Consider the following 19,736-nt stretch of genomic DNA (forward strand, 5'->3'; position numbering starts at 1 on the left):
GGATCTGGGGACCGGACCTCCCTCCCACAACCAGGCACACCTTGCCAGTGCCTTGGGGCCCACCTGAGGACCCGGGGCATGGAGAGGGGACCGGATCCCCCTCCCACAACCAGGCATGCTGCCAGTGCCAAGGAGCATGCCAAAAACATCTTCTCCATGTGGGTGGCCCACCACAGCCACCACAATAACCATGGCTGCTGTGAAGGCAGCTAGATGCCACAACTACCACACAGATCATCCGCCAGCCACTGGAGTGCCTTAACACAAGGAGAGTCACCAGCAGAGATAAAGAAAGGAAGAGGATCTCTCTCTCCACAGAGCCCATTTCAGAGTGATGGAAGAGGCATCTGCTGTATGATAGTATTGGGGGACCTGATCACACCTCTCAGCATTGGACAGATTTTTGGGCAGCAAATAATCAGAGTAACCATTATTTTTTCAAAGGGTGAGAAGAAATCTAGGGTGATTAGAGGGGGGTGGGGGAGGGAAAGGGCGATGGTGAGGGATTGGACAAGGGGCATAAATAATAATTACAATTTGTAACAATATATATGCTAGTAATATTGATTTGATCAACATATCTCAGTGTTGAACTCCCAAAATTTGTATAATCAATTTTGATATTATAAAAATTAAAAAATTAAAAAGTAATAAATAATTAAACAAAAATTTGTGGTACATTCATAAAATGGAATACTATATAGCAGTGGCAAGCAATAAATTAGTGTGGTGGTTCTCAAACTTTAATGTGCATTATAATCACATGGAGAAATTGTTAAAACACAGATTACTGGGCCCCAGCTCCAGAGTTTCCGATTCAGTAGATCTTGGGCGGGGCCCAAGGATTTGCAGATCTTGGGCGGGGCCCAAGTGATGGTAACTCTGCGGGTCCAGGACCACATTTTAAGAATCATTGAATTGGACCTTCATTGATCAACATGGACGAATCTTACAAACAGAATGTTGAGTGGAAAAAGCAATTTGCAAAAGAATGCATACACTTTGATACCATTTAAGTAAAGTTTTAAAACATGTAAACAAAATAATTTTGCTACATGTGTGTATGTCACATATACATATGTAGTATAATTTTGGCCAAGATCACAAGTTTAGCCAGTCACAGGAACAGGATTTGAACCTGTGGGTTTCTGGATCTAAAGGCCATGTACTTCCCATTTCAAGCCTATTAAGAAGTTCCTTTCTCTTTTACAACAACTGGACAAACCTGTGTATATTGCACATAAAGAACAGCTAAAGAAACTCCGGTTTAGTTAATGCTTAGCCTAGAATAATTATCAGGAAATCAGCAACAGTCTTTCACTTATATTCCTGAAATTGTAACCCCCACCTCACCTTATTGTATCACTTGTTTCTTTCCTAAATACACTCGTTAGTAAAAATCAGGTGGCTGTGTGCCTTGGGAAAATCTGAAGCAAAAGACAAATTGAAAAATATTTTTCCCCCAATACTAAAGTAAGTCCACAGAAGAAGTGTTTGGTGAAGTGTCTGGTGGTGAAGACTAAGTAGAAAGGGCAAGTTGGCACAGTTTTAGAGTCCTGGATAAAACCCTGGTGCCTTGAAAGCTAGATTGTGAGAAATCTGGGGAGTCAGGTCTATTTCTGATTTATCTGTGTATCGTCAACACCTTGCACAAAGTAGAGGCTTAATATATGTCGACCCCGTATGTGCATGCGTCAGTCATTCAATCCACAATTTGAAACAACATTGTGCCAAAAGGAGAGCAACCAACTATAAATAAATAAAAATTCCTAGCTTTCTGTCACTACTTCTATCGTTCTATTGCCTCTACTGGAAAACAAAGAAGAAAGGAGGAGCCTTCAGTATTCGAATAATGACGGTTCACCGGTGAACTCTTAAAGCGGATACCCTCGGCATTCAAGCAACTGGATATGAAAACTTGTAGTCTTTGGGGTTATCCCAATCACCAGCAAAGGGAAGGGTTACTTCCGGAGTCATACCGGAACCTCTTGGCGGAATATATTGGTTCCAGCGGGAACGATTTAGGAGTGGGACCACTTCCTGCTTCTGGACAGGAGTGAGTGGGGGGAAAGGAACTGGCTAGAGGAGCGGCCTCCTGCCTACGCTAGCGGCAGCGGAGGAGCTGGCAGAGTGGAGAGGAAGGCAGAGGAGGCTGCAGCAGAGAAGAAAGTGTCAGAGCCGGTAAGTGGGACGCCGTAGAGCAGGGGACAACGGACAACGCCCCAGGGCTCGCTTTGCAAATCTGTGGTCCCAAGTTGCTGAGCTGCCAGATGGAGTCGGGGCCGTGCTCCGTCGGTCCCCTGTCAGTCGGCACAGAGAAGATGATGTTGGGGCGCCAGGGCTGGGCCTCGCGGGACGCCACACTGGCTGATAACCTTATACTGCAGCCAGGGGAGGCGCTGGGCTGTCCTGCCCGGGGGCGTTGGGGTTCTACACCCTGGACAGCTTCCCCAGACACTGGATTTCGAGGGAAGGGAGTACTGTGCATCCCATTAAACCCTCGGGACCTGGCGAGATCTGCCAAGTGGGTGGTGAACATTGTTTAGGACTTAGGGACGGGCTTGTAAAGAGTGTTAGTCTGGAGCCATACTTTCCCTGCCCTGTTAAAGCTCCCTGGGCTGTCGGAAGCGGAGTTGTTTGTTTTTAAAGGCAAATGCCGCCGCCGCCTCCTCCTGTCACTTCGAGACAAGTTAACAGCCTTCAAATCCGTTGTTAAACCAGTGTGTTGCCTTATCCGATCTATCAGGTTAGTACTCCTGGGGATCTGGTGATGGCTCTGTAGATACACTTGATGGCGAGGTCAAAGTTAAATGTCTCCAGGCGTTTTTTGAAGAGACAAGACTGACCTAGCAATCGGGACTGTTTAGCGCACTTCATATATAATCGTTTTAGTATGAAGAGTAAGGATAGTCATCTTAAGGGTACTTGATTTAATTATGATTGGGCATCTGCAAAAGGCCTGTGGTATATAGCATATCAAATTACTGAGTATTGGCGAAATGAGTGAAATGATTATATAAAGATTGTTGCTGGAAAGATCAGAAATAGCTTTTACTAAGTTACTGCATTTCTCTTGTCTTAGGTTCGGCTTTAGAGTGTGGTGAAGGGTGCTTTTCATGGTGCATGGAAGGAAAGCAAATGCGCAGGTAAGCATTTAGGAAGAAAACCTTTGGTTTCACAGATTGAAATTCACGTAATAATCCAAGGTTTCATTTAAAATTTTTTAAAAAGGTTTTCAGATCTTACTAAATTCTGCTTGGAACTAATGATTTTTGTCCTAAAATAAATCAAAAGTAATATCAGAAATTAGTAGCTTCTTAAAATATGGAAGTTAAATTTCTAAAGAGTGCTGTGGATTTTATGTAGTTCTTAACACTTAAATTTTCCGTTTTGCATGGTAATTTTTTGTGATAAATATTCATTAAGTATATTATGATACTATGTGTGTTTATTGTAATCTTCAGTTCCCTATAGAATGTAGAGGGTTCTGTTGCCATATAAGAATAATAATAATTTATAATATGTTGTGCTACTTCATGCCTAATTATGGTTTTGGTTATTTCATGGATATTCACTAATACATTTGTTCTGTTAATTAAAATAGCTGCATTGCAGGGAAGATTGTTAAAGGGCTAAAAAAAGGTATCACACATAATAACTTAGTCTACAAAAAAATAGAACAGTGTGTGGGGAAAATACAGAAAATTTATAGGCCCTCTTAACCCTAGAATTTAGTACTGTTTTTCTCAATCTGTTCTTACAAATGAGACTAGAATCGACTGAAATAAAATCAGCCCTGTTCTGTTTCTTCATTTCTTAAACTCCTTTTATGTTTATTGAATTAATCATTTGTTATTTAACATCAAAGATACTCAACTCTTGCAGACCCTTTTAAGGGAAGAAACATTTTATGATGGGGGTATGACGTATAATTCAGAATTAGCAGGAAGAACCAGAATGTATTCCTTTTCCAAATCTGTTATAGATTTGTCAGTTGACCTTGAGCTATTCTCCTTCTCTATACCCCAGTTTACTTCTCTAGGGCATTTGGCTAGGATACTGGGAATTAATGAATGTTTGCAAAGGCTTTGAGATCTACAAATGAAAAGATATCGTGGAGTTGACAAATGCCATTATCTTATTTATCCTGTACTCTATAGTAGGAATAATATTCCACCACAACGTACATGAAGAAATTAACACATAAATACATGAATGCTTCATCACTTCAACTTCTAACATGATTGCAAAAGCCACTGATTTCTCCTCGTTTTCAGCTTCCAAAAATGTCATATCTCTTATAGTTGCTAAAATAAGAGCTTATTATTTTTTAAAAGGAAAGGCAGAGCATGGAAATGTTTTTGATTTATCAGAAATTTCTATATAAAGTATTCGCCTAAGCACTCTGTTCTTTTTTTCTTGCTTTATTATGTAATGCTGTCAATTATTTATGTCAAAATCATGTTGGATAGTTCTAGTGCCATTGTTAAGTTACAGCTCTTTCTTCATCACCATCACTTGGCCAGAAGCTAGCCTACCATTGCTCTCAGGTCTTACTTTTTACCTGCTACCTACATTAAGTCATGGTCACACTTCCCTCCCTTTCCTTGTTGGACTTTCATTTTTGCTGCTGCAACACAGAAAACAGTCTCTGTAAAGTAGTGTCGGGTTCAAAATTCAGCTGCTTTTAAAGAAGTTTGAATGAAAAGTAACTCTTTATATTGAGATTATTTGAATACATGTGTATTCTTCCCACTAGATTGTGAGCTATTTGAGTCTCACATGCCTTCAAATGTTTGCATCCCTAGTACTTGATGATTACTGAATAATTGTTTGAATAACTGAACAATTTCTGTAGACTTTTCCCCAGCCAAAACAAACAAAAAAAAATCTATGAACAAGAAAAGATTGAAAATTATTGTCAAAGGTATTCTAATTCTATTTTTCCTAATTCTTAATTATAAAGTTTTATGCAATCAATTGGCATTTTATTAGTAAAGTTTCATTACATTTATTTATTTATTTAACTGTCTATTAAGTGTACATGATGCAAAATTTAGAAGATACAATAGGATATTCAATGGAAAGTAAGTCTCCCAGTGCTGACTCCAGCTCCCAGTTCTCTCCAAAGGCAACCACTGTAAGCAGTTTTATGCATTCTTTCAGAGGCATTGTAATGCATATGCAAGCATATATCGGGTATCTTCGCTTTTTTTTTTTCCTTCCAAATTTTATTTTATTTTGTCAATATACAATGTGGTTGATTATTGTGGCCAATTACCAATATTATCAGTATCTTCCCTTTTTAATAAACACTCATATTAGCATATCATGCATTCTTTTGTATCTTTCTTTATTCACTTTACAAATTATCTTGTAGATTGTGACAAATACATATAGACCCAACTTATTCTAATAGTTACATAGTATCCCATTGTCTGTACATGTCATTGTTAATCATTCCCTTTTGAGAGACATTTATCACAAATGTTTTGCTGTTACAACCAGTTCTGCAATGAATATCCTTGTAGGTGGCTTTTGCCTAAATGTGTAAATATAGAATGAATTCTTAGATGTAGGATTGCCCAGTCAAAGAGTATGTGCATTTTTTAAATTTTGGTAGATATTGACAAATTTCCCTCTTTAGAGGTTGTACCAATCTATAGTCTTATCATAATATGCCTGATTCCCAAGATAGTATTTTTTAATTATTTGTTTCATTTAGAGATAACTAAAACATTTTGTAATATAATCCTTCCATCTTTCCTTAAATATATAAATAGGAAACCAAGCCTAATTTTATTAGAAATTAGTTTATTCACTCACCAAACATTTATATACCTGTTCTATTCCTATATATTGCGTGTATGCAGATGAAGTAATGGAAACAGACATCATAATACAACTTGAACAGGATTTTAATAGAGATGTAAACCCAGAGGAGGGAACTTCTGCTCTGTGGAAAGGAAAAGAGCATTACAGAGATGGTGATGTTTGAGCTGGATCTTCTAGAAAGGATAAGAATTTACTTCTAAAGAAGGGAGTTAATTAAGGTCACCATAAACAAAAGGAACAGCTTGTGCAAAAACAAACAAACAAAAACCTGGAAGTGTATGACATATGGAATGGTGAATAAATCTGGAGTAGAGGGGTATGTGGGGGAAGAAAAAAGGGAAGAAGGGGAATGTATTAGTCAGGATTCTCCAAAGAGATAGAATCAATAGGATATGTTATAATTATATGAAAGGGATTTATTAGGGGAATTAGCTCACTTGACTATGAAGAAAAGTCCCATGATAGGCCATCTATAAATTGGATGCTGGTAGCATGGCTCAGTCCAAGTCCAAAGTCCTCAAAACCAGGAAAGCTGATGGTGTTCTTGCTGTAAGTCCTGGAACCCAAAAGCTGAAGAGTCTCGAGCTCTGATGTCCACTCATAGGAGAGAAGAGTGTATCCCAGCTCCAGCAGATTGAGAGAGAACTTCACCTCTTTCCTCTGTCTCTCCGGACCTCCAGCAGATTGGATGGTTCCCACCCAAACTGAGGGTGGGTCTTTCCCACCCAGGCCACTCAGATTCTCATACTAATGTCTGCTGGAAACACCCTCACAGACACACCTAAAAAGATAGCTTTACCAGGTTTCTCAGCATTCCTTCATCTACCAAGTTGACATCTAGAATTAACCTTCACAGGGAAACGGGAAACATGAAAAACAAGGTGGCAACAATGGGAAAGAGTTTGATCTTTATCCTTTAGGTATTTAAGAGCCAATGGACATTGTTGGACATTCTTATACAGATCAGATTTGTTCTTAGGGCTGATTTTTAGACAAATAGGGGAAGGACTAGAAAGAGAGAAGAAATGATGGCAAAGAAATGAATTTAAAGGAGTTGTGGTAGTTTAAATGAAGGATGATGAGGACCTGAAGTAGATGTATGGCAGTGGAGATTGAGAGAAGAGGATGGAATTGAGAGTTTGTTTAATAGTAAAATCAAAAGGATTTGGCAAATATGGAATGAGGAAAAGGTAACAATATGAATGACTTCAAAGACTTCATTTTGGGAAACTGGGTGCTGCTATGAGATGAAAAATACAGGACGATGGACACACTTCAGTAAACCAAGAATAGATTCTGTTTCATACACTTTAAGAATACTATGTCTAGTAAACAACCAGGTAGAGGTATCCAGAATGTACTCGGGTCTGGGGCAGAAGAGAGATATTGGCTGGAAATAAAAAAATTGAGAGTCATCAATATGCAGAAGGTTCTTCAAGCTGTAGGCATAAAAGAGAGTAGAACAGAAAAGGAGAATGCCAAGGACACAACCCTAGGCAGTGCCGGGGCTTTAAGGTAGGGCCTCAGAGGAAGATCCAGTAAAGATTCTAAAATAGGTAAGAAGCTTTAGATGCTTTAGGTCTTATTTTATTTAATTATATCTAGAGTTTTTATTGGTGATTTTTTATTTCAAAAGACAAAAAAAAAATTCTGTTCAGATCTTGTATGTTTAAAATTTCCTGTTTATTCTAGTCAATCTAAAATGTATGCTTAAAAATAGTAGTATAAGGTATACCTGCTTGATTTGACTGTTCCCTAGTGTGGCATGCACTGTAGGTTCACTTGCCCAATGCCTCATCTTTCCTCCCTCCCTCTACTACAAACACAAGAAAATTAAATATTGTACTTAATTTCTTAGTCTTTGCATCTGGGATAGCTGCGTGACACAGTGCTGCCAAGGAGATGTCAGCAGAAGTTGCTCAGGGGTATTCTAGGAATGCTTTTGCTTTTCTGACATAAAGGGAGATCAGCTTGCTTATGTGACTATTTGCCCTTCCTCCTTCATCTTACCTTGATCAGTGGGCCAAGACACCTAATATACTCATTTTATCCAATAAATAGTGATGAGATGTCTTGGTGCTAAAACATTCACAACCTGTTTTCAGATAAAGCAGTTAACAGCCTGCCTTTCTGATATGGAATCAGGTATGGAATATCATGCATAGTGGGTGCCCTTCTAGTAAGCAGATCTGGCACTTTGAGATGTTACTGCTATTTTGAGGATTTGTATGCTCAAATCTCTAGCTCTCTCTATTCAAGTGTGTTTAGGACTATAAGTGAGGCTCAGCTCAACTGAATCTTTTTTTAAGGTCAAGCTGTTAATTTCCAAATTAAAACAAAATTTTTGAAGTATAAAAGGAGAAGGATTCATTTAGGTAGAGACACAATTCCAGACTAAGGAAAGAGTCTGCAGGTCTTTGGACTAAGAGATAAAACTTGATTATAAATGCCTTAGAATCAAAGAGTATGTTTTCTAAGCTTTTCATTGTGCTTGATTTTCAAATTATCTTAGCCACTTAAAGAAAATGATTCTTTCCTCAATTAAGACTATTACTTTTGGAGTAGTAGATCTGGGGAATGTGTGACTTGATAACTCTGAAATTTAAAGCTGGCTCACTCATTTTTGGTTGGCAGAAATGTTATTTACTTAGGGAGGTATCAAAAATTGTAACATTCCTGTGGTAAATATGAAGTACATTTAAGGTATTTGATTTGTTCTTTGCTTTATGCTTCTTAGATACGCATGATTTGATTAGTCTTCTCATTGTCATTTTAGGAGATATCAGCATTCATAGGAATGACCCATCCATTTACCTAGCATACATTTCCTTGTTTTTCTACCTCTGGTGACTTTTACCTTCACTCATTTCAATAATTTACTCTTGCTATCACTCATAAAAACTCTCTCTGGAATTTTAAGTCCTAATAACTTGTTCTCTAGCTGTAATCTCTTGAATGCCCACTGCATCTGTTCTTTGACATAGTCAAAATCAGCATTCCTTTGCCCTTTCTGTTTTCACCCAATCCAGTTCTTCAAACACAGTAACCATTTTCTAGCCATCACCCAACTCCTTAGTTTGTGGCATTTCCCAACTCTAGATTAATCCAGGCAATTATATTCTCTGATTAGGGCTGTTAAGTACTACAGAATAAAACTGGCCACAGGGAATGCATGCTCCTGTATTCATGGTCTTTAATATCATTTGGGCCAACAGTGTTATCCAACAATATTTCTATGAGTACTTAGTCAGTGCTTACTCATTCCCCACAGCAACTATATTACATCCTTACCCATTCTTCTCCTTACCCATGATCCCGTCACTACTCTTCTCACTAGCAACAAATGACCTGCTCCCCGCTTCTTGACATCAGAGAAAAAAAAAAAAAAATGGAGATCATCAGGTATGAATTTCCCCAACTTTCTTACCCCAGAGTAAATGTATCTACTTCCACATTATCTCCTCTCCCACTCCCTTCTTCTGATCTCCTGCTAAGCTCTTATTACTTTTGTCTAAGATCAGTCCCTTCTATATTTTCATTCTGTACACTCTCACTCTTCAAGGATCTTGCTCCATCATTTATTCTCCCCCTTTTACTTATATTTTTAAATTTCTCCCTCGTTTTAGTTCTTTGTATCAGTATTAGGGTGCTTCAAAAAGTTCATGGAATGGGCCGAGCCCGTGGCGCACTCGGGAGAGCACGGCGCTGGGAGCGCGGCGACGCTCCCGCCGCGGGTTCGGATCCTATATAGGACTGGCCGGTGCACTCACTGGCTGAGTGCCGGTCACGAAAAAGACAAGAAAAAAAAAACGGTTAAAAAGTTCATGGAAGAGGTCAGCCCATGGCTCACTCGGGAGAGTGTGTTGCTGATAACACCAAGGCCACAGGTTTGGATCCCATATAGGGATGGCTGGTTAGCTCACTGGGTGAGCATGGTGCTGACAACACCAAGTCAAGGGTTAAGATCCCTTTACCGGTCATCTTTAAAAAAAAAAGTTCATGGAAGAATTTATATTATCTTTTAATTCCATTTTTCCACAAACATTTTGAACTACGCTCATACTCATTTTTCAGTTTTTCCCCCTCTTTAAGCAAGCAGACATAGTACTATATGTCTCAGCTTTTCACAGCCAATCTTCTTTCTAGAAATACCCCATACTCACTGTCTCTTTCTTCACCTTCATTGACCATTACCATTGAAAACTTCTTTGTTTCCCCTAGCCACCATAACTCAAGCCTGTTGCATACCCTAGGGTTTTACTGAAATTTTGGGGATAGTTAAGGAGGTCATAAAGTTCTTCAGCCATTCACTAGCTGTTGTTCTCTTTAGATCACAACCTGCTGCCATTTTTAATCAATCTCTCTCTTCTCTTACAATTCTCCCTTTACCACCCTAAAACTTTCTCCGTTTCAAGTTACTGTTACTTTACTATACTGGGCAGTTTGGTTCTCTTTGTTACAATTCTGATACATCTAGAACACAGTTTTTAAAAAAAACCTTAATAAATCTTTAGGTAGTTCATGTTAATGTGTAGCATAGCTTCACATGAGACAGAGGGTGGTGGGGACTATGGCAAAGTAAGAGTACATGCCCTCCTAAAAATATTCAAATTCAACTTCAAAACAAAACAAAACAAAAAATAATACTTCACCTAATAAGAAGTAGCAATCAGCCAGTGAAGACACAGTATCTAGTCTTCTTACATTTTCACTTCATTTGAAAGAAAAGGCACAAATTCAAACCATAGTTTAGAAAATCCAACAATAATGGAGGGAGAACCTCTGTATATAAGAGTAGCTAACCAGTCAAACTAAGGGTAAGCTTCTATATTCAAGTTGGTAGTAAACTTAGAGTATGTGACTAATTTTACTGTTTCACATTTTAACTACTATATTTTTGATGTCAGAATGTTTTGGGCTGAAAGTAATAAAGTCCTGCTGCAAATTGGCTTAAGCGATATTGAAAATCTTTTATTTACATGACAGGTAGGGTGGGCTCCAGGGTTGGCTGATGCAGTGGCTGGATAATACTGTCTTAGACCCAAATTCTTTCTTTCTCTCCAATATAGATTTTGCTGTGTCAGCTGCATTCTCACCTAAAGTTGATCTCCCCTTCCCCTACCACCACTACCAAATGCTACATTCTTTTTAGTTAACACCCAGCAAAGCATCTCTCCCTGAATCATGGAATATAAGTCTGTTCCTTAAGTTTGATTAGCAGCTTAGGTAGGGGAATGCCTTTAGCCAGTTGATTTAAGAGAAGTCAGGACTCATGTTTAAAGCTGGAGATACAGTCAGTTTTCCCTGAAGCATATAGCCAAACAGAGGAACAAAATCAAAAATTATGTTAAAGTCTGAAAAAGTTGCTGGTAAAATATGTTATTACTAGAATTTGTCTTTTTTTTTTTTTTTTTCTTTTTAAAGATGACCAGTAAGGGTATCTTAACCCTTGATTTGGTGTTGTCAGCACCACACTCTCCCAAATGAGCCATGGGCCAGCCCTACTAGAATTTATCTTGAAGTTATGCTTTTCATAAGTACTGAAAGAATACAAAATATGCTAAAGTTATCATTAGCAGACTTCATACCCTTTGATTTTAGAAAGACCAGTTCTTTCCCAGAATTGACAGAGTCATTTTTGGGGAGAAGGCAAAAGGTCTGTTTGGTCTCCCTAGTTTGATGGCTGTGGATAGAGTACAGAATAATCCTTTCACTTGCCTCCTTCAACTTTAAAGTACATGTAGATTGGCCTTGCAAATTCAATTAATATAAACATTTTTATTTATTTTTTATTTTTTTATTTTTTTATTTTATTTTATTTTTTTTTTTAAAAAAGATGACCGGTAAGGGGATCTTAACCCTTGACTTGGTGCTGTCAGCACCACACTCAGCCAGTGAGCGAACCGGCCATCCATATATGGGATCCGAACCCGTGGCCTTGGTGTTATCAGCACCGCACTCTACCGAGTGAGCCACGGGCCGGCCCAATATAAACATTTTTATTTGAGTTTAAATTGTTTCTCTTTTTATTTGTAATGTCATTAATTCGGTATTGGGATAGAAATCCACAGTTGAAAAAGCAAATCATTTGAGATCCCCTAGTTTCTCTAGGTGAATTTTTACTTGAACAATAAAGCTTGCTCCTCCAAAACTTTAATTAAAACCTTTCATAGGGTTTTGCTCTGTCATGGGGAGCAGTTCACACTTCAATACTTCACCCCTCAGATCGTTACAGTATTTATTCCATCAGACTTCAAACAAAGAAGTTGTGAATATAGATGTGGCAAGGTGTGAACACCATCTATTTCTAGGGCACTTACTATAAATTACCTTCAAAGGCACCCAGAAAAATGTACGGAAAAATATTACTTTTCTGATAGTAAAACTCTTTGGACATGATAAAAATGATGGAGAGTGTGGCCTTAAATTTTTAAAAGCACACATTTGCAAAGACATGGAGCAGAACCATGGGAGAAATAGTTGACTATAATGAATTAAATACAACTTCTCAGAATATTTTAAATGAGGTGTTCCTTAAAGTCTCAGCCTACTGTGAACTGTGTTCTTGTTCCCTCTCATTATTCTCCTAAAAGAGCAGCACAGTCCAGTCATGTGGCTCTGTGCTTGCTTTTCCTCCCATTTAAGAATAACAGCCACATAGACCAGATTGCCAGGGTCATTTCCATTTCAAATACTTGATCCGGTTGCCCAAGAGAGCTTGGGATAATAAAGTACAGATTTTGGAGTCAGGAGACATACATTCAGACAAATCTCAACATTGTCATTCCTTATGAGGAAAGTGCAATTATTCCCACATTAAAAATGATGAACTTGAGGATCAGAGAGGTTAATCTAATTTCCCCAAGATTATACCTAGTAAATGATGGAGCTAAGGTTTGAACCTATGTTTGCCTGGCTACAAACCTGGTGTTCTTTCAAGAGAACTAGATAAGAAGTTTTGTGGCTATAGCTTATTTTGGCAAGAAGAAAAGTTTAATTCATTTAACACCTACTTAATGGGTACTGGTTCCAGGTGTTAGTATATAGCAGCGAGCAAAAGAGAACAAAAGTGTTCGTTTTCATGGAGTTTACATTCTAGTTGGAGGAGAGAGCCAATATATTTTGTCAGGAGGTGATATATTTATGAAGAAAAATTAAGCAAGGTAAAGAGCATAGAGTGGTGGGAGTAAGAGTTGCCATTTCATATAGGGTGGTCTGATAAGTTGACATTTGAGCAAAGATCTCAAAGAAATGAGGGAGTGAGCGAGCTCTGCAGATATTTGGGGTAGAACCTTTTGGAAAGAGGGAATAAAGCTCTGAAGCAAGAGAAGCCTTGGCATGTCCCAGAAACAGTAAGGAAGTCTGTGTAGTCGGAGAACAGTGAGCAAAGGGAAACTAGTAGGAGATGAATTCAGGGTTAGCCAGGGGAAGAGTCATGTAGAACTAGGCTGATCTCAAACCCAGTGATCAGAATGCTTGAGCCGCGAAACGTACTTTTGGAAGACTTTTCATCAGAGTACTGCTTAATGAGTCTAGAATCAGAAACAGAAATATAATGATCTGGAGCATGGATATGAGATATTTCACTTAGACTCTGGGAAAACCCAGTGTAATATTCCTACTTTATAACAAAATACACACCCATGAAGTAACCTAATAGATTATACCCATCAGATACATGATCTTTTTAAATGATGTTAAACAAATACTTCATGCATTTTGCCTGAGTCACATTTTTTAAAGCTTTATTGAGGTATAATATACAAAAAAATTGCACATATTTAATGTATACACTTGGTGCATTTGGACATACATGTACACCCATGATACCACCACCATAATCATGGTACTAAATCTCTATCACCTCCAAAAATTCCCTTGTCTGAGCTACATTTTCTGTCCTGGTTGCCCACTTTCTGGTCATTCATGTATCTCCCCCTCTAGATAATTAGGTTCTCTTTTTGCCTCTTTATATACCTTGATTTTTCGAGAGTCCATAACAAAATGCTCTATATATTATAAGCAATTAGTAAATATTTTTTAAAAGAATAATTACCATTTTAACTGAGAGGCACAGATTCTCTTCTCTCTGCATGTTTATATAGTGTGATGATTTTGAAAATTCAAATATCTTAGTTCTAATTATTTGTCACTAAGTTTGTGGCTTTTACCTGATAAGTTAGCACCTGAGTTTCTACATATGAAATATGAATATAAGATACAAATTTGCTTCTCATGTATTATCTGGAATAACTTTTTTAAAGATAATAAACCCTTGGCTATATTTTAGAAATACTTAAAAGCAATTCTGAAAATTTCTTAGACCCTCTCATTTTTTTTAGTTAAAAGAGGAGGTACTTAAGTTCAATTTTTTTATGCTTATTTTCTTAAATCTGAAATTTACGTTGTAGACCTCTTTTACCAAGTTATTTGACTCATGATATTTCACTGGTGATGTTCTTCATGGTGACTGAATCAAAGAAATCTCTATTTGTTATAGTTTCCTAGGCTTTTAAAAAGTGTTGTATAGAAATTTGGATAAACCATAAGAAAAAAAACCCACCTTATTTTGAATTGTTAAGTAATCCTACATACTCTCTCCAACTTTCACATGAATCACAGTTCCTCAGGAGGTAGCTATGGTTTATCAGGAGATCTGCTCTGCTGCTGAAGTTTTACCGTTTTGAGTAAGTCACCTAACCAAACTAGTTTCTTCATCTGTAAAAGGAGGGCATTATGCTAAATGATCTGATGATCCATTCTATTCCTAATCTAGATCTCCACTCTTTAAGATGGGTAACAGATTATGCTGAGCAAGGAAGGGCAGTTTTTATATTTATGACTTGTGGAAAACATCAACTCGAAAAACTTAGAGACTCATACATATATACCCTAATCCTACAGTGCAGTGTTTATCAAATTTCAGTAATTTACAGACATCCCACCCCTTTTTTAAAAATCCCTTTTTAAAGGAAAATAATTATTGCAGCCTTAACACAATTTGGGCAACACACATAAATATACAGGAAATGCTCAGCTTAGGGACTTCCACAGTTTACGTATACAAGTAGATCCCTAAGCTCCAGCCATCTCCCCACCCTAAAGCCTTTGTTTGAAAACCAAAAACAACAGCAACAACAAATCTTGGAATAATCTGAAAAAGAGATCCTTTCTCCCTTCTTGTACCTCTTGGCCCTTGTTGCGTGGGACTTCAAAACTCAGGCCAGAACTCTACATCAGTGGCTTTTAAACTTTTTTGATACAAACTGCAATTTACAAGAGAACCAATTTTATAAATATATATAAATTTGTGTATATACACTCACACACAACTGAACATACTTAACTAAATGGAAAGTATGCCATTATTTTATCTTCTATTTTTTAAAATTATTTTAACATTTACTTGTACATATGTGTGGGATATCTATTTAGGGTAGATAGCATAGTTTTGTACCTATTAGTCCACTCCTTTTCCTCCCCCCTATTTCGCTCCCATCCTAGCCTCTGGTAACCATTATTCTTCTCTCTACTTCTATGAGAAACACTTTTTGTTTTTAGATTCCACAAATGAGTGAGATTATGTGATATTTGTCTTTCTGTGCCTGACTTACTTCACTTAACATGACTGTTTCCAGTTCTGTCCATGTTGCTGCAAGTGATAGGATATCATTTCTTTTTATAGCTGAATAGTATTCCATTGTGTATATATATATATACCACAGTTTTTTTATCCATTCATCCATTGATGGGAATTTAGGTTGATTCCATCTCTTGATTATTGTGAATAGTGTTGCGATGAACATAGGAGTGCAGGTGTCTTTTCGATGTATTGATTTCATTTCCTCTGTGTATATACCCAGTAGAGGGATAGCTGGGTCATAGGGTGAACTTATGACCTTATGACATAAGAGAACTATTTTTACTTCTCTGAGTAACCTTCATACTGTTTTTATAATGGCTGTACCAATTTACTTTCCCACCAACAGTGTAGGAGGGTTCCCTTTCCTCCACATCCTCAACAGCATTTATTATTCTCTGTCTTGTTGATAATAGCCATTCTAACTGGGGTGAGATGATATTGTGATTTTAATTTGCATTTCCCTGATGATTAGTGATTTAGAGCATATTTTCATGTGCTTGTTGGCCATTTGTATGTCTTCTTTTGAGAAATGGCTGTTCGGGTCCTCTGCCCATTTTTTAATTGGCTTATTTTTTTGGCTGTTGAGTTTTTTGAGTTCCTTATATATTCTGAATATTAGCCCCTTGTCTAATGTGTAGTTTGCAAACACTTTCTCCCATTCTGTAGGTTGTCTCCTCCTCTATTGACAGCATCCCTTGCTGGCCAAAAGCTTTTCAGTTTGGTGTAATCCCATTTGTGCATTTTTCTGTTTCCCATGCCTTTGTGGTCTCAAACAAAAAAGCACTGCCCACTCCCATTTCATGTAGCATTTCCCCTTTGTTTTCTTCTAGTAGTTTCATAGTTTTGGGTCTTAAATTTAGGTCTTTAATCCATTTTGAGTTGATTTTTGTGTATGGTGAGAGAGAGGGGTCTAATTTCAATCTTCTGCATGTGGATATCCAGTTTTCCCAGCACCATTGATTGAAGAGGCTGTCCTTTCCCAAGTGTATATTTTTGGCACCTTTTTGAAAATCAATTGGCTGTAAATGTGTGGTTTTATTTCTGTACTTTCTATTCTGTTCCATTGGTCTTTTTGTCTGTTTTTATGCCAGTACCATGCTGATTTGGTTAATATAGCTTTATAGTTTATTTTGAAGTCAGGAAGTGTGATACCTCCAACTTTGTTCTTTTTGTTCAAGGTTACTTTAGCTATACAGGGTCTTTTGTGGTTCCAAACAAATTTTAACACCATTTTTTCTATTTCTGTTAAGAATGTCATTGGTATTTTGATAGTATTGTGTTGAATGTGTATATTGCTTTGGGTAATATGGACGTTTTGATGATGTTAATTCTTCCAACCCAAGAACATGGGCTTCCTTTCCATTTATTTGTGTCCTCTTAAATTTTTTTCACCAGTGTTTTATAGTTTTCATTGTAAAGGTCTTTCACCTCCTTGGTTAAATTTACTCCTAGATATTTCATTTTTTTGGTAGCTATTGTGAATGAGATTACTTTCTTGGTTTCTTTTTCAGCTATTTCAATATTTGCATATAGGAAGGGTACTGATTTTTGTGAGTTGATTTTGTATCCTGCCACTATACTGAATTCATTTATTAGTTCTAGTAACTTTTTGGTGGAGTCTTAGTGTTCTCTATGCATATGATCATGTCATCTGCAAGCAGGAATGGTTTGACATCCTCCTTTCCAATTTGTATGCTCTTTGTTGCTTTCTCTTAACTTATTACACTGGCTAGAACTTCCAGTATTATGTTGAATAAGACTGGGGAAATTGGGCATACTTGTCTTGTTCCAGATCTTAGAGGAAAAGCCTCTACTTTTTGTCTAGTATCACAATATGATATTAGCTGTAGGTTTGCCATATATGGCCTTTATTTTGTTGTTGTTGTTGTTGTTGTTGTTTTTAATTTTTATTGAATCAAAATTAATTATATGTATTTTGGGGGTTCATTGTTGAGATATGTTGATCAAATCAATATTACTAGCATATGCATTGTTACAAATCATACATATTCTTTATACCCCTTGTCCAATCTCACCCCATACCCCTCATCCTTCCCCCCTCTAATTACCCTAGATTTCTTCTCTCCTTCTGAAAGAATAATGGTTACTCTGTTGATTTGTCACCTAGATGATCTGTCCAGTGCTGAGAGGGGTTATCAGGTCCCTCAATATTATTGTAGAGCAGATGCTTCTTCAGTCACTCTGGAATGGGCTTTGTGGAAAGAGACATCCTCTTCTTTTCTTTATCTCTCTGGTGACTCTCCTTGTGTTAATGCACTCCAGTGGCTGGTGGACCATGTGTGTGGTGGTTGTGGCATCTAGCTGCTTTTGCAGCAGCCATGGTTCTTGTGGTGACTGTGTTGGGCCACCCACATAGAGGTGACGTTTTTGGCATGCTCCCGCACTGGCAGTGTGCCTGGCTGTGGGGGAGTCTGGTCCCCGGCTCTATCCCTCAGGTCCCTGGGCGGGCCCTGAGGCGCTGGCATGGTGTGCCTGGTTGAGGGGAGGGTGGTCCAGTCCCTAGCTCCATGCCTCACATCCCCAGGTGGACTGAGGCACTGGTGGTGTGTCTGAGCCAGAACTAATTTTTTTGTCCTTTGCTTACTTCTAAAGTGCGGGAACTTTCTGTTGGGACCAGTACTTGAGCTCTGTGGTTGACCTAAATTACTGCTTTGCTGCTGATTCCCTAGGGAAGGCTTTTTGTGCAGCACAGGTTATAATGGTTAACTTCATAGGTACTTCTGGCTCTCCAGAGACTCAATGCAGCTGGGTTGTGTAGTAACTCTGATCTGGGCCTGAGTCTTTTCATCAAACTGCACCCATGCGATTCTATATTCCTGACCAGTCTCCTCTGAGTGGTCCTATACTGACTGGGGTGCAGATCAACTGTCCGTGCTGTGCCCCAGTGTTCCCCCGGTGGGCTAGTCTCTCCCAATGCCGTTGCTGAAAACACTTCCCATGGGACAGGCCATACACCAGCCCCTTGTGATGACTCACCGGCCTCTCAGTGGCTCCTTTTCTTCATTTGCTGTGGCTCCTTGCTCCTATGTGGGTCCATGGGAACCCTAGTAGTGGTCTTGCTGGCCTGGGGACCACCAAGGCCCTCTTCTCCCCTACTGCCTCCAAGCAGTGCCATCCAAAGGGCAGAGCTGCAGCTTTCGCTGGCTCCTGCTCTGTGTGTTCAGCAGCTCCAGCTTTAAAGTGGCCGTGGCACAAAATGGTCAGAGTCGTTTTTTCTTTCTCTCATCGTGGCTTCTCCCACCTTCATGCACTCCATAGGTCTCTCCTCCTCTTGCCCTGAGCTCTAGTGTTCCCAGCTTGGCTGTTGTTGCTTTTTTATATAGTTGTAAATTGGTTGATTTCTGGGAGAGTGATGCTGGGGACTGTCTATTCCACCATCTTGACTGGAACTCATTCATTTTGTTTTTTAATGCTTCTTATGGTGTACTGAATTTTGCGACTAAATCTAGCCTCTGTTTATAGCACTCTTACTATAGAAAAGTACAAACCTCCAAACAGCCAACATAATATTAAATGTTTAGAAAACTGCTTATTTATAAATTGAAGAACGTCTGTTTATGGACCTGTACGTTTGTTTTGTAATCATAATAGAACCTCACTGATTCAGATCAATTTGGCAGGAGCAATTTGACTTTGTAGTACTTTTAAATGAGTCTTATCATATTTAATATTTGTAGGCCCAAATTAGTCTATCAAAATCTTGGTCTGGAGGCTCTTAAGAGTCCTGCTAAATAAATACATATTTTGCCTGCGATCTTCTTTGCCATTTTGATTTTCAAAAATGTTGAAGAAAGGATTTCTAAGATAAATGTCAATCCAGACTTGCTGAATTATCATTAATTCAAAATTCATTTAAATATTAATTGAAGCATATTAACTTTAATTTTTAATATGAATAAAGCATAACTACCACCTTATCTAAAAATAATGTAGATAGTTTTATTACTATAGTAGCTGCAATTTAAAATGATTAATATGTAGTAAACACTAAACTGAATGCTTTTATGTGCATTATCCTATTTAATCTTTACCTTATGACGTACCCATTTTAGAGCTACAGGAACGGGGGATTAAGAGAATAAGTAACCCATCTAGTAATTTTCAGTACTAGGATTTCAACCCAGGTCCCTCTGATTCTAGAGGCTGCTATGATTAAGTAAAGCTAGAAAGACTCTAAATAAATTTCAGAAATATAACACAATAGCCATAGTACCCAAGTGTCAGAGCTATTAGATTT

General features: G+C 38.1%; 1 protein-coding gene across 1 annotated transcript in view; it reads left to right on the forward strand.

Moving 5' to 3' along the window:
• The first annotated feature begins 2,037 nt into the window (after positions 1-2,037).
• The window catches only part of KLHL20 (kelch like family member 20), a 55,586-nt gene continuing 37,887 nt past the window's right edge, over positions 2,038-19,736 (forward strand). The window contains exons 1-2 of the mRNA XM_063104733.1: positions 2,038-2,181; positions 3,083-3,146. Of these exons, the coding sequence (XP_062960803.1) occupies positions 3,124-3,146 (23 nt within the window). The 5' untranslated portion in view covers positions 2,038-2,181; positions 3,083-3,123. The remainder of the gene's footprint in view (positions 2,182-3,082; positions 3,147-19,736) is intronic.

This window comes from Cynocephalus volans, chromosome 8 (assembly GCF_027409185.1).
Source record: "Cynocephalus volans isolate mCynVol1 chromosome 8, mCynVol1.pri, whole genome shotgun sequence".
Lineage (NCBI taxonomy): Eukaryota > Metazoa > Chordata > Mammalia > Dermoptera > Cynocephalidae > Cynocephalus > Cynocephalus volans.